Genomic DNA, 11598 nt, shown 5'->3' with positions numbered 1-11598 from the left:
TAGATTTTGTTTTTCATTTTTCTACAGTTCTTGGATGACAGCCACCTGGATTTTGTAGGGCACTGATGTCCAGCTTAAGATCTCTACAATAGATTCAGCAAGAGAACCTAAAATTCATCCTCAGGCGAACATCATTCTGTCTCTGTCCGGCAACAGCAGCAGCAGCTGCCTTTTTATGCAACACAGTAGTTTGACCTCTGCTTATCTTTGTTTCAGCCTGATTGCTACTTTCGCATTTTCATGTCAGGCATCTGAGGAGTGGTTGCATCGCTACAGTGAATGTGAGTACTACAAATTTTCATTCTATGTTATAGGTCATATTAATTCTTGATGCACTGTGTATACATTTGAGGAACAAAAAAAATGTCATAATTTATGGATCTGTTTCTGTCTTGAAATACTGATCTATTTTTGAATGACATACATAATAGTGTGTGCATACAGAACATTCCCAACATTTTCACTCTAAGCCACCATTACAGCAGTTACCTTTACCACTGTGTTTTAATTCTATGACCACATAAAAGTTGAGAACCCATAGGGATTTAAGGGATTGTTTTTTTTTTTTCTTTCTTTCTTTTTCAGATTTAAGTGATTATCCTCAGTCTGTCTCTGGCCACATTCCCAGCCAGGAGTCTAGGTCCCTCCCACAAAGCTGAAATTTGCTCCTCCCACTCCTCAGACGTCTGTATGGAGGACTATGACATGGACATGGATGAAGAAGAGGAGGGAGAGCTATTCATAAAAAAGGGCACAAGACATTGGTGGGAGGACTCTGGAGATAATGACAGCTCTGACATTCAGCACAAGAGAGGGGGAAGAGGCTGCATGGTAAACAGTTGCAGTTGGGCTGAGGAGCTCCAGGATATCTTCGCACCACAGGCAGAAGATTGCTATAGTGGGAGTCGACCCAGGCTGTCCAGCATCTCTGTGAGTGATTTCTCTCTCATTCTCTCTCTCTCTGTCCCTCTTTCCCTGTCTGACACACACACACAGACACTCAATGTCGTGGTCTGGCTCCCTCTGAGTCCATTCGTTCTGACAAATACGTTCCAGTACATCCCTTAGCCACAGAATGACAGGGTGGCACAGAATCAGGAAATGGACTGATGGTGTGTCCCAGTTCTCTCCAGCATCCCCCACCAATGAAAACACCACTATCTCAAAAGGTATACTCAACAGCATGTACTGTAATAGAAAAATCTAGTTCCTATATACTGTATATACTATCCATAACTGAGAAAAAATATTGGCCTAGCTGTTGCCACTGAGTACCAAGCAAGAGAGATGTGTGGCACTGTGTTTAGGATGCATTTGGCCTGGCCTCTGAGACCAGAGCTTTACAATAATGAAGGATGAAAGATGACACAAAATGTCATCTTGTTTAATCTGCCGCTGCTGCATCATGACACAGCACAGTAGGAAATATGTGTGTGTGTGTGTGTGTGTGTGTGTGTGTGCAATTGTAGATGTGTGTATTTGTTTTTTCTGCATGCACGTGTAGACAAGTGCCCCAGAGCCTTAGCTCTCTATTACGGCTCATCACACTTGAATCTCTGATATGGAATGGGAGAGCGGGAGATTCCTTTAGGAGACAAAACAAACAGATAACATGCAATTAAAATTGTACTGCTCTGTATCAGGCCAATAAACAGACGCGTATTCCATGTCAGGGTTTCTCAGATCTGCGAAGTTGATTTTATTCGCTGGAACATTTATTAGATGAGCTGTTGTTGCACAGCCACAGCCTTCCTAATGGCTCTGTATTGCTGTGTTACTGTCTCATTTATCATCAGATTATGTTCAACAAGGCCTTTTATCCCACCAAATGGATTATAGGCCTATATCCCTACCTCTGATTATCAATAACGTATATGTCCTCTTAGCATGATTCAATTATTTACTAGCTATTATTTTTCTCTCACTAAGGGGAAGATAAATTGATGAAACATAGAGGAAGAAACATGGTGAGAGAGAGAAAGAGAGAGAAAGGGAGAGAGACAGAGAGAGGAAGATGGAGGAACGGATAACAGATCTTGAAAGCAGCGGCAGCACCAAGCTGAACGCGGAGTGCCCACATAGACCTATCAGCTCCACACAATCTCTCTGTTTCTCTCTCTATCTCTCTCTCCCTCCTTTTTCCCCTCCCACCTCCATCTCGCCCTCCTCCTCCTTGTCTGTCTCTTCCCACTCCTTCCTCTTGCTCCTGCATCCCCCTCCTCCCACTCTTCCCTGCTCTCTCCTCCCCTCCCTGTTTCTCTCCTCTTTCCCACCCTCCCTCTCCTGCACGTAGCTGCAGTATATGAGAGGGTCTCCAGGGTCTAGCTTCACTGCAGTGTAGAGAAGGGCAGGGCGGCTGTCTGTACGATGCGATGAAGAATGGTGCACCAGGAGAAACGCGTTTACCAGGTGTGTGGATTCATCTGTGTACATCTAAGTGTGTGTTATTTTAAGGTGTGGCACATACATGTATGACCATATTTATGCATGGTAGTTGTCTGCCATAGGTGTGCTGCTGTAGGTGAATCAGCCATACTGGATGAGTGCAATTGTTATGCTTGAGGGTGTGTTCAGATGGGAGCTTTACCTTGTTATGTCTGCGTTTTTCCACCGCTTCATTAGCACAGAAAACATTTCCTCCTGAACATATAAGCGATGTATTTATGATGATAGTTATGGTCATAATCATAATCATAATCATTAGCATAATTGCACTATGTTTGTTTTTGTAATTAGCATTCCACAGATACAGTTTGTGAAAATGTATTCTCATACATTTACACTGATCATGATGTGCTTTTGCTCCACTATACTTTGTTTTGGGTGAGTACAATATGATTTGTGTTATAGTGTGTATGTTTGTGTGTGTGTGTGTGTGTGTGTATGGAGGGGATGGGTTGGGGGGGGATGGGGGGTTGGGGCAGTCTGACTGGTCAGTAGGACACCCAAGTTGCTGTAGTGGAGGGACAGGAGACAGAGCGTGGGCTGGAGAGTGGAGGCAGCCGGTTGTGATTTAAGTGCTTACGTCACAGCCTCATCTAATGATGCGTCATGAAAACAGAGTGTGCATGTGTGTGGGTGGGTGCCAGTTTTTATTGAACTGGTTTTATGTGTTTGGACTTTTCGAGAGATACGTTTCCAGTTTTGAGCCTTATCTGAATCATGAGTTGTAGATTTTAGTGAGGATTTATTTTGAGAGCTGTGGTCCTTCTTTTCCTAGAGCTTGTACATTTCTCATATATTCTTGTATGCTGGTATTCAGTGGCTATCAGAGAGTGTAATTGTATGTGCATGTGTACTCGTATGTTAGTGTATGTGTGTGTGTGTGTGTGTGTGTGTGTGTGTGTGTGTGTGCGTGCGTCACAGGCACTGAATGAGCAGGCTGCCTTGGGAAATGTGGGCACTTGGCACAGTCCTGGAATATAAATATACTCTCCCCAGTGAGGTGCCAAAATAGAAAAATCATGTAGTGCAGGAGCAACGTGTTGTTCAGTGGCTCTCTGCAGTGAGGTAGATACTGTGAAGACTCCAAGATGAAGAATTTATGTACAACAAACCCGCACAGCTCAAATGGCCTACCTAGACGAAATATGTTTAGTCGACAAAATGAAACGAAAAAAGGAAGCTATATTTGGAGTGGAAGGTGAGACGAAGAAGGAGACAATAACAAATGATGTTAAAGATCAGAGAAGGAGGGGGGGAGGTAGAGTGAGGAAGAAGAAAAAAGGAAGAGAATTTTAATTAGGACAAGGCAACAAATAGATGATGACAAAAGGAAGAAATCATGCCTGACCTAACAGAAATGAATCGAGGGGTAGGAGAGAAAATTCCAGTCAAATGGAACAAAATGAGAGCACAAATTTGCCAGGATGACTTGGCATTGTTTACTGTCATCAGGATGACACAGCATTTTTAATCAGTTTATAGATAAGATGCTATTTGTTGATGAAATTTTAATGGACTAGTGAACAACTGGAGAAATGTAATGAATAACCTCACAACAGTCCTGTGACTATGAAAAAAAAAAGGTCTTGATGGCTCATTTATTTACTCTTTGCTACTGTTTAAAATGGTTAAGACAGCCAGTGGGAATGTTTTCTTATATGATTGCTGTTTGTGAAATTTCTTTATAGGTTTGTATATTTGTGTTTGTGTGATACATCTTATGGCGTTGGTTGTTCTCTCCTGATCTCATGGCTCATTCGGCCAGCCGTTGTTTTCCACCTCCAGCAGGAAGTCAGATCGCACGAAACTGTCCCTTCCCTCGTTCCATCCATCTTCTCCTACACAATCCATCCCACCTTTGTCCCTGTTTTCAGATTCTGTGAAGCTTTCTTTGTCCAGCAGCTCTTCTTAATTCCTTCTCCTCCCTCCCTCTTGTTCTTCTTCCTAAGAATCTGTCCCCCTTTTCACTTGACCGGTCTGATGCAGCTGTGGCAAACTCTTTATTTCTCTTGGTTCTCGTGATATGACAACAGTCAGTATACACCAATCATATTAAACATGTATAAGTCGCATAAGTATCATGTGTCAAGTATCTGTCTTTCCACCTCCAACTGAAAAAATGTCTTTGATCTGGTAACAGAACCAGAATTTCTATCATGTGATATGAGTCTATAAATCAGAAATGCCTTTGTTATAATCTCTGCACAAATATTTATGTATCATTTAAATATCCATGTAGCCTGTACATACTGTATGATTGTTTATATATGTGTCTCTATTAAGCAGAGACAGTGTTACTATTGCGATGCTTGAAACAATAGCACATTTATCAATATTTTTTGTATTCATGTATGCCTCTCTGTGTATGGCAGGCCCAGCGCAATGAGAGAGAGTCCATCAGGCAGAAACTTGCCCTTGGCAGTTTCTATGACGACGAGCCAGTCATTTACACCAGCTGCAGCAAGAACGGCCCGTCCTCCCGGTGGGTTTGGATCACATGTGTATGTGTATGTGTGTGCGTGTGTGTGTGTGTGTGTGTGTGTGTGTGTGTGTGTGTGTGTGTGTATTAAAGGGTTGACCAGTATGAGCTTTTGAAGGCCAATACTCACATTGTTGCATTTAAGCTACAAATAGCAGATACTTTATATTAATATTGAATCATCTAAGACTGTTCATTTTTCAGGCCCCCAAATTTCAAGTTTTCTATAGTTTTCCTGTCAGATTTTAGCCTTTAGCCCACAGCATTCACACAAAAGACAGGGGGATAGATTAAATTAAGAACTGATTTGCCAAAACAAAACAAAAAACAAAAAACAAAAAAAAAAAAAACATTGATGGACATTTTAATGAATAATAAAATATACAAATATAATAAATCTTGGCCTTCTTTCTTTACAGATTGTTTTTATGTAGCTGTGGTCAGGGAGGAACCTCCATCAAATGGCTGACTAATATCTATTATTTAAAAAAAGGTCAATATCGGCCATCTATACTGGTTGAGAGCAATATAGTGGCATAACCCTCTTATGTTTGTATATATGTTTGTGTGAAACATAGATTTTGATGTTGCTGTAAAAAAAAAAAAAAAAAAAAAGTCAGTTTCCATTTGCTCTAGTAGATGAAAGTTGTCTAATTGTCTCATATGGGATGATCTGCTCTCCCGTATCTTCAATAATGTCCACACTGTTAAGAAGGCAAATTTAAGCAGGCATCCTGAGGCTTGGTATCTGAACATTTGACAGCCAGAGGAGGGCGCTATTCAGCAGCTTATTTTGAACTAACTTGAATAATGAAACACATCAGAATGTTTAAAAATTGGACTGAATTGGTTTACTGACCCAGAGGTGTCAAGTGTAAATGACAGAAAATGTCACAAGGTCCTTTCTGGACATCTCTTCGGAACAATGAGTCATGCCGCAGGTTTCACAGAGAGTCTAACGTAGTCTGGGTCAGTGAGCAAATAAGTGAATGAGTGAGTATTTGTGTCTGTGTGTGCCACTAATGAAAGTGAAGGTTTGTGGAAAGCCACAGTACTGTTTACAGTCAGCCGTCACTGGGACTGAACACTGTGCCAGTCAGTCACTATCAGCAGTGTACCAAGGAAGTGTGAATATAGGTGTGGTTGGCACAGTGGGGGCAGCATAGTGGTTATTGTCTCTTGCATGATAAGTAGCTGAGAAATTTAGCTCAGTGTCGGAAACTGAATGTGTCAGTGACCTCAGGTATACCCTGGAAAAAGCTGTCACAGTGGGATAGCTTACACTTGAGGGATTTCATACCAAAATGAAATATCTACCATTTGAAAAAGAAAAAAAAAAAAAAAAAAAAAAAGAATGTGCCGTAAGCTATTATGAAAGCATTTTATTTTAATTTTTTTAAGAATAGTAAATGGTCTATTGTATTCCCAAATTATAACACAAATATGTCATCTCTATGTTGGACATTTTGAACATCAATATATTTTTTTAAAACAAAATTGGTATGTGACATTTTGTAATAGAGGTCTTCCACACATGTCTTTTTCACGTGTGCACATGCACCCACTAACACACACACACACACACACACACACACAAATAGTTGCATTACATCACTTAAACAAACAGTTAACCAAAGCCACTCGAAAAACAAGTTCCCACGTCTCTGCTCTGTTTTCATGACAGCATCAACCTCAGGCAACTGCGTAGCACTTTGATTTTAACCTCACAGGGGGTGTTTATATCAAAACAATGGGGATCTGTCCCACCCTGCTTCTGTCTCTTATGTTTGAGGAAGTGCTGGTCAGACTGTGGTCCAGTCTTCCTGAAAGAAGAAGTGACCCCTGATATCAGTCTGTTGCTTTAATTGGAAGGAGTAGAGTCACATGACCTTCACTAGGTGAAGGTACACTCTCTGGGGCTTACTATAGGTGGAAATTCCATCCCATCCATTCGTGAGATCACGTATGGGCAACTGTTCTCACCTCTAAATGACAGGAGAGCTTTATTTAGGGTTGCCTTGGTTTCCTCTGAGACTCGCAAAGTGTCATCTTTTGGAACTCAGTGAATGAAGTTGCGTGTTTCAAGCATTTCAAAATGCCTCGCAAAGGTTTAACTTTCCATGGTTTCTATGTAACGGCAGCAAAGTGATTATGTCATGTTGTGGGTTTACTGTTCCCTTTTCATGAGATGATATACACTTGATTAGGTAATACTTAATGACTTAATGTTTGTGGATATCAATGAAGAGAATAAAACTTTTAAAACTTTCAAAAATTCTTTCACGGGTGCCAATCAAAAATTATTTGACCGAAGGAGAATGTTGGAAGGCAGTCATGAACGAGTGGTCAGTACCGTCAGGACCGTAGCTCCGACTGTTTAGGCCTTTGCGTAGATCTGAAAGAGGCATTGGAAAAAGCATCAAGGTGGAAATGCAGCCCACTATTTCCGAATTTAACACAAGAAGGCAGTCAGCAGAGCGCAGACCTGTTGTCACAAGACATGGCCCTTTTGGCCAATAAGCACGGATATATAAGTGAATCACAGTTGAGCTGATTGGCAGCCTCCATCACCACTGCAAGGTTTCCTTTTGTCCTCTTAGATTCTTGTATCTCACATTCCTAACTCTTTTAATTCGTCCTGCCCCGCCAGGCTGCAGACTGGGGTGAACCTGCAGGTGTGTTTTGTCAACGACAGTAGCAGTGACAAAGACAGTGATGCCGAGGACAGCAGGACAGAGACCAGCCTGGATACACCGCTATCCCCCATGGTACACACCATTAAATTGCATGTGTGTGTGTGTTTGTACATTTGTGTGGTTTTGTGTGTTTCAGTGCAGTCCACTTTTCAGAACAAAGTGTGGCAACCATTCATTCATTCATTCATTCATCTTCTAAACCGCTTATCCTCACAAGGGTCGCGGGAGTGTGGCAACCACATGGGTTAATATATCACATTTTATGTCACATTGTACCAAATCAGCACTGAACCTTTGTGTCATTTATATACAATAAACCACCTCCTCTACAGAGTAAGCAGAGCTCGTCTTTATCAGACCGAGACACAGCAGAGGAGGACTCGGACCCGTTAGATGACTGCGGCGGGTTCTGGAGGGTCCAGCGGAGGCTCCAGGAAGAGGCCCGGGTAGCTCTAGCTCTGGCACGACCCATGGCCCGCATGCAGGTCGAGGTGGAGAGGCAAATCCAGCTGCACAGACGTTCACCAGTGGCCGATTTGGTTAGTACGAACTGTATAACAGTGTGAGAATTGTGTGTAAGTTTGTGTTTGTGGTCTTGTTTTTAAAATGTGAAATTTTAGTCAATTTCCCGTAAGATGATCATTCCAGGAAACAATTTAGGATCATGAAAGCTATATTTACACCATGTGAAGGGGAAAGACAACAGGAAAACAAAGTGAAAATGAAAACGAGTAAATGACAGTAAGTTGCAGTTACAGTGAATCCAAAACAATACAATTAGCTAAGGGACTAGATAAGGGAAATAGATAAGGTCACGCAGGGTTGAATAATCGTGTGTGTGGTGTGTGTGTGTGTGTGTCCAGGACCAAGAGAAAATCCCTATAACTGGTGAATATACAGTCTTAGTGCCAAATCTGTCCCTTTGTGTGAGTAAGGGATATTCTTGAACCTTTACAGAAGACTGCAAAAAATCTCCATTTTAGCAGTTTTACATTCAGTATTACACTCTTGTCTTTGTTAATACAAGGTTAACTAGAAGAGTGGACTCAGTAGAGTACAGATCTCCACCAAGCATAGCTCCTCTTTTCTCGACTATAACCTAAATTTGGGAGAGGCAGCCAATTCTATTGTCAAACTTTTCAAGCTTTTCAAATTACAAATTAAATTAAATATAATACAATACAGTACAGAAAATATCGAAAATATACTGTAAAACTCCCAAAGGCTCTTGATCTGTCTGTGTCTGTTTCACTTTATTACACTCATTATATCAGTGGTCGGCTCACAGTGGATCTTTGCTAGAATCAAATGCCTTATGCCTGAAACCGTGTTATAAAAAGAGCACAAATGAAAAAAGCAAAATTCTAAATTACTGCTAAGGTCTCTCTCTCTCTCTCTCTCTGTCTCTCTCTTACACACACACACACATTCTACTGTCAGTGGGATGAGATATTTTTTTCAGTTGGTTTAAGAAAAACAAGATGTCAACACTGATTATGAGGCTAAATGACTTCTTAAGATAGAAAATTTTTGCTGTGCACTCTAAAAATTCATATATTCTTCCAGCTGACTGTCATTTTGTGCATGCGTGCGTGCTTCTGTGTGTGTGTGTGTGTGTGCATGCATGTGCAGCTGCCCCATCTGCCCCACATCAGCGAGGGCTTGATGAAGAGAAATCTGAGGAGAGGAGACATGAGGGACATGAGTCTCGGCCAGCTGCAAGTCATCACCAACGACTTACACTCACAGATACAGAGTGAGTGGAACACACAAACACACATTTGTAACACAGTTGTAAATCAAAACTCAACATATAGACATTTTCAATTATTTTTCAGAGTGAAAATGCCCCCAAAATCCCTTTTTAGCAATACACAACACACCTAGTTAATGGCATCCATTGTCTGCAGGAGATATATTGTGAATGTGTTTGTGATGCAGGTCTAAATGAAGAGCTGGTGCAGTTGCTGCTGATGAGGGATGAACTCCATGTGGAGCAGGACGCCATGCTGGTGGACATAGAAGACCTCACCAGGTGACAGCACCCTTCACTCTTCACTCCCATCTGTCATCTACCAGTCAATCAAGTTGTTTTTCTCCCACAAACTAAATCTCACTCTGGTAAAAAAAAAAAAAAAAAAAAACAGCAACTCTATTTTGAGATTTCTGCCCTGTTTTCTGACTGATCTAACACTGATCTTCGTCATGACAGGCACGCCCATACTCAACAAAGACACCTGGCAGAGAAAGCTGTCTCCAAATAGACAACCTGTCTGTCTGTCAGCCTGCCCCCCCCCTTACTTTCTCCGTTCAACCTTGCACTCCATTGACTGTCACCGGTGTTACCAATGAAACTCCATCTGTACTGTCTTTGGAGAATTAAAACATCATATTAACACACAAACACACACACACACTCACACACTACGGGAAGCTGTCAGAGGACATAGTCATTTTAGCAGGACAACAGGATATTTTTTTGAAGAAGCTGAGTGATCACTGCTTTTGTCATGGCCGTGGTTTATGCAGGCTTCTTACCTCCACCCACAGTGAAACTGACCATGCCATATTTAATAGACTTATAGGGAATCCTCTCAACTTAATTCCATCCCTACCTCTGATTTTCCTCATTATGGTCTAGCATGGTATGCTTGCATACACAGAAGTATGCTGGGTGAGAAAGAAACCCTGTTACTTGCCTCTGTAAAAGTGGTGATAAATAATAGAAGGGCCACACAGAAGGGAGCCCATGAATTATAAAGTTTGTATCCTGATGACAGTCTCAATAATAATCCCAGGAGCTATTGGTTTGTCTGTAGGTTGCCCTGTTCAATCAGCTCCATGCTTCTTCCTATCACTAAGGGTATACTGCATTGTAGCTGTTAGAACTCAATAATATACTCCTGCTATTTGAGATGTTGCAGTACACAGTTATGAACACTTACCTGTGCAAGATTTGCAGCTTAGCTTCACAATGGTGTTTAAATGTTGCAACCAAGTGCACCATGCAAGGTCTTGTATGGATCATTTAGACACACAAATGGATGTAACTGATTAGCTGCTGTTGCACAATTTCCACATGCTTTAATGTTATGTATTTAGAGCTTTACTGGGTATCAGTTTGAGCTTAATTTAGCCAAAATTGCATTTTGTCAGGATGTATTGATCTTCTCTCTGTCTGTGTGATAAACACAATCAAAAGCTGTGGGTTCAGAAAAAAATACATTCTGGCAACGTTCAAACTCGAGGGGAGGCATGATAAATGTCAGTGTTGGTGTGTACCTCATGGGCAGCCCCTACAACATGCAATGTGAATCTTGTTATATCCTATGTACTTATGCACATGAAAGGGGGAAATCCTCAGAAATGTAATACAAATGTATCAATAGATTCAAAAGTTATAGCCTACAACTTTTACTATTTTATCTGTTCAAAAGGTTTATGGAATTTATGGACATATATGGGAAAAAAGACTTTATTAAATGGATGAAAAACATGCCTTGTTGTTTGGTGTTTAATAGTTTTTTCTCACTCATTCTCAGCTTTTTAAGAATGTCATTTAACACTCTCTACATTAGGCTTTCTTTTTTTCTATTGTAAAGTACTCTTCCTTGATAAATGTATTGTATAACATTTGTGGGGGGAAAAATCAAATAATAAATGTTTCAAGTGTGTTAACAGTGTGTTTTTTGGTGGTTTTTCATGAGAAATGCACATTTTTATGTTTTCTACTGTAAAGCTACTAATTTTAAATAATACATGATGAAATCTGTTTCATGAAGGTCATGATGCACTATGGGAAAACGAGTCCCCTCTCATTCACAGATTGAAAGCTTCTGGTGACACTGATCTCACAAGGTTTCATCAGAAGCGTAAAATGTAATGTTAAACAACCACAAACTAAAGGCCAGAATCACTGATTGTCAGCTATGGTTTTTCAAGAGAAAGGTACTGAGGAAAATTTTCATGGGCTGATTA

General features: G+C 40.9%; 1 protein-coding gene across 3 annotated transcripts; it reads left to right on the top strand.

The window, feature by feature from the left end:
• The first annotated feature begins 171 nt into the window (after positions 1-171).
• Positions 172-11298, top strand: LOC115375800 (schwannomin-interacting protein 1). 3 transcript variants are annotated; one of them, XM_030075346.1, is made up of 8 exons: positions 172-281; positions 586-930; positions 4818-4927; positions 7575-7692; positions 7953-8159; positions 9253-9376; positions 9562-9655; positions 9833-11298. In XM_030075346.1, exons 2-8 carry the CDS (start codon positions 691-693, stop codon positions 9882-9884), a joined length of 945 nt encoding a protein of 314 aa, XP_029931206.1. In that variant the 5' UTR covers positions 172-281; positions 586-690; the 3' UTR covers positions 9885-11298. The 3 variants fall into 3 exon arrangements, with proteins under 3 accessions (XP_029931206.1, XP_029931207.1, XP_029931208.1); XM_030075347.1 differs by lacking the exons at positions 172-281; positions 586-930 and adding exons at positions 1146-1169; positions 2294-2409; XM_030075348.1 differs by lacking the exons at positions 172-281; positions 586-930 and adding an exon at positions 2281-2409.
• Positions 11299-11598: the final 300 nt, after the last annotated feature.

The sequence above is a fragment of the Myripristis murdjan genome, chromosome 17 (genome assembly GCF_902150065.1).
Source record: "Myripristis murdjan chromosome 17, fMyrMur1.1, whole genome shotgun sequence".
NCBI lineage: Eukaryota > Metazoa > Chordata > Actinopteri > Holocentriformes > Holocentridae > Myripristis > Myripristis murdjan.
Note: the sequence above shows the minus strand (reverse complement) of the source record. Positions and strands in the feature narration are given on the sequence as shown.

Coding starts and splice junctions, on each gene's coding strand:
- LOC115375800 (XM_030075346.1), top strand. CDS start 691: ATGGAGGACTATGACATGGACATGGATGAAGAAGAGGAGGGAGAGCTA. Junction 4,928..7,574: donor AAGAACGGCCCGTCCTCCCG/GTGGGTTTGGAT, acceptor CTGCCCCGCCAG/GCTGCAGACTGGGGTGAACC. Junction 9,656..9,832: donor GACATAGAAGACCTCACCAG/GTGACAGCACCC, acceptor TCGTCATGACAG/GCACGCCCATACTCAACAAA.